Raw genomic sequence first — 1,293 nt, 5'->3', positions numbered from 1 at the left:
CCAACCAACCAACCAGCCACTCTTCACTAGTTAGTGTGTGTGTCTTTGATTATTGGATGAGTGCCATTCCCTTCCAGTTTACTGACATCATCACAATGTGCAAAGAATATACTTGGTTCAGATTTGGTGAGATCTCCCATGTGTGTTTTCCTCTCCATAGAGAGGTCATACTTCATGGGCTCTTTTCAGATGCCTTTTGAAGGGTGCCCACCTAAATAATTTTACACTCGTCCTTCCACCAGATCAGTGTGGGATTCTAGCTATTATGTGAGCGGAGTTAAATTATTGCATCATAAGTTATAGTTTTCTTACACTGAAAATATATTTTTGATAGATACTTACCTCTGCTTACATTCTCCACCCTTCCTCACCATTTCCAGTGTGTGTTTCATGCCTAATCTTGAAGTGAAGATTGGGTTCTTCTACATAGTGAAAGTCAGCTGCACTAGAAGGGTGTGTCACACTCCTATTGGTGGAGGGTTGTTGCATGCTTATTTGCATGTTACAGTGCAGCTGTACAACTTCAAGATAGGTGGAAGTATCAAGGCTAGTGGCAAGCAAAAATTGCACATATAGAGAGCAGTAATAATCGAGTAAAGCTGTTGTGTAAAAAGATGTAAGTATCTATCAGAAATACACTTTCAGTATAGAAAAATTAACTTCTACTATGAGAGGAAAAAATTAATTGAGTCAATGACTCCACCTTGGTCTGGAAAGGGTTAAATTGGACCATTAAAAGTTTCCAGAAAGAAAAGATCAAAATCAGATTTTCAACGTCACTTTGTTTGTTTGTTGTAGTCCATTGCAACCAAAGCTCTTGCAAGACAGAAGTAGTATACTTGAATAATCAATCTAGTGCTTGTGTATCTAAAATGTGTTTTCTGTTTAATTTTTCCCTGTGAATAGGAGGAAGATATGATTCAAAAGGTAAGATTATAGCAAGTTTTCTAGTATAATGTTTGAAGAATGAACTGTTGCACATACATTAGTAAAACAGCATTTTCAGTATTACACAATAATGATAATTAACAAAATATTTATTATTCTGCTGATGTCATGGTTTTATTTCATAACCTACCATTTACCAAATTCATTACAAATTATTTATGCCATAAGATATCTTTGATTAAATAGTTATTAAACTTTTTTCAACGATTGTAATCATATACTTGAAACTGACAAATAGAAAGTAAACTTTCATTCTAATACTTAAATCTGATTTTCCACTTTCCATTTGTTTTTCTGTTTTAGATTATGTTGGTATGATATTACTATGGCTAGTGAAACTCGTAC

The 1,293-nt window shown here is 34.2% G+C and overlaps 1 protein-coding gene across 2 annotated transcripts in view; it reads left to right on the top strand.

Moving 5' to 3' along the window:
- LOC106471177 (TOM1-like protein 2) overlaps positions 1-1,293 on the top strand; it is a 74,327-nt gene that overhangs the window by 57,259 nt on the left and 15,775 nt on the right. The window contains exon 13 of one of the 2 annotated variants that reach the window (XM_013931767.2): positions 907-927. The exons of the other annotated variant lie outside the window; for it this stretch is intronic. Coding sequence (XP_013787221.1) covers positions 907-927 — 21 coding nt within the window. The remainder of the gene's footprint in view (positions 1-906; positions 928-1,293) is intronic. 2 annotated transcript variants of the gene reach the window in all.

The sequence above is a fragment of the Limulus polyphemus genome, unplaced genomic scaffold, assembly GCF_000517525.1.
Source record: "Limulus polyphemus unplaced genomic scaffold, Limulus_polyphemus-2.1.2 Scaffold4458, whole genome shotgun sequence".
In the NCBI taxonomy this organism is placed as follows: Eukaryota; Metazoa; Arthropoda; class Merostomata; order Xiphosura; family Limulidae; genus Limulus; species Limulus polyphemus.
The sequence above is the reverse complement of the archived record's forward strand: the minus strand, read 5'-3'. Positions and strand labels throughout refer to the sequence as shown.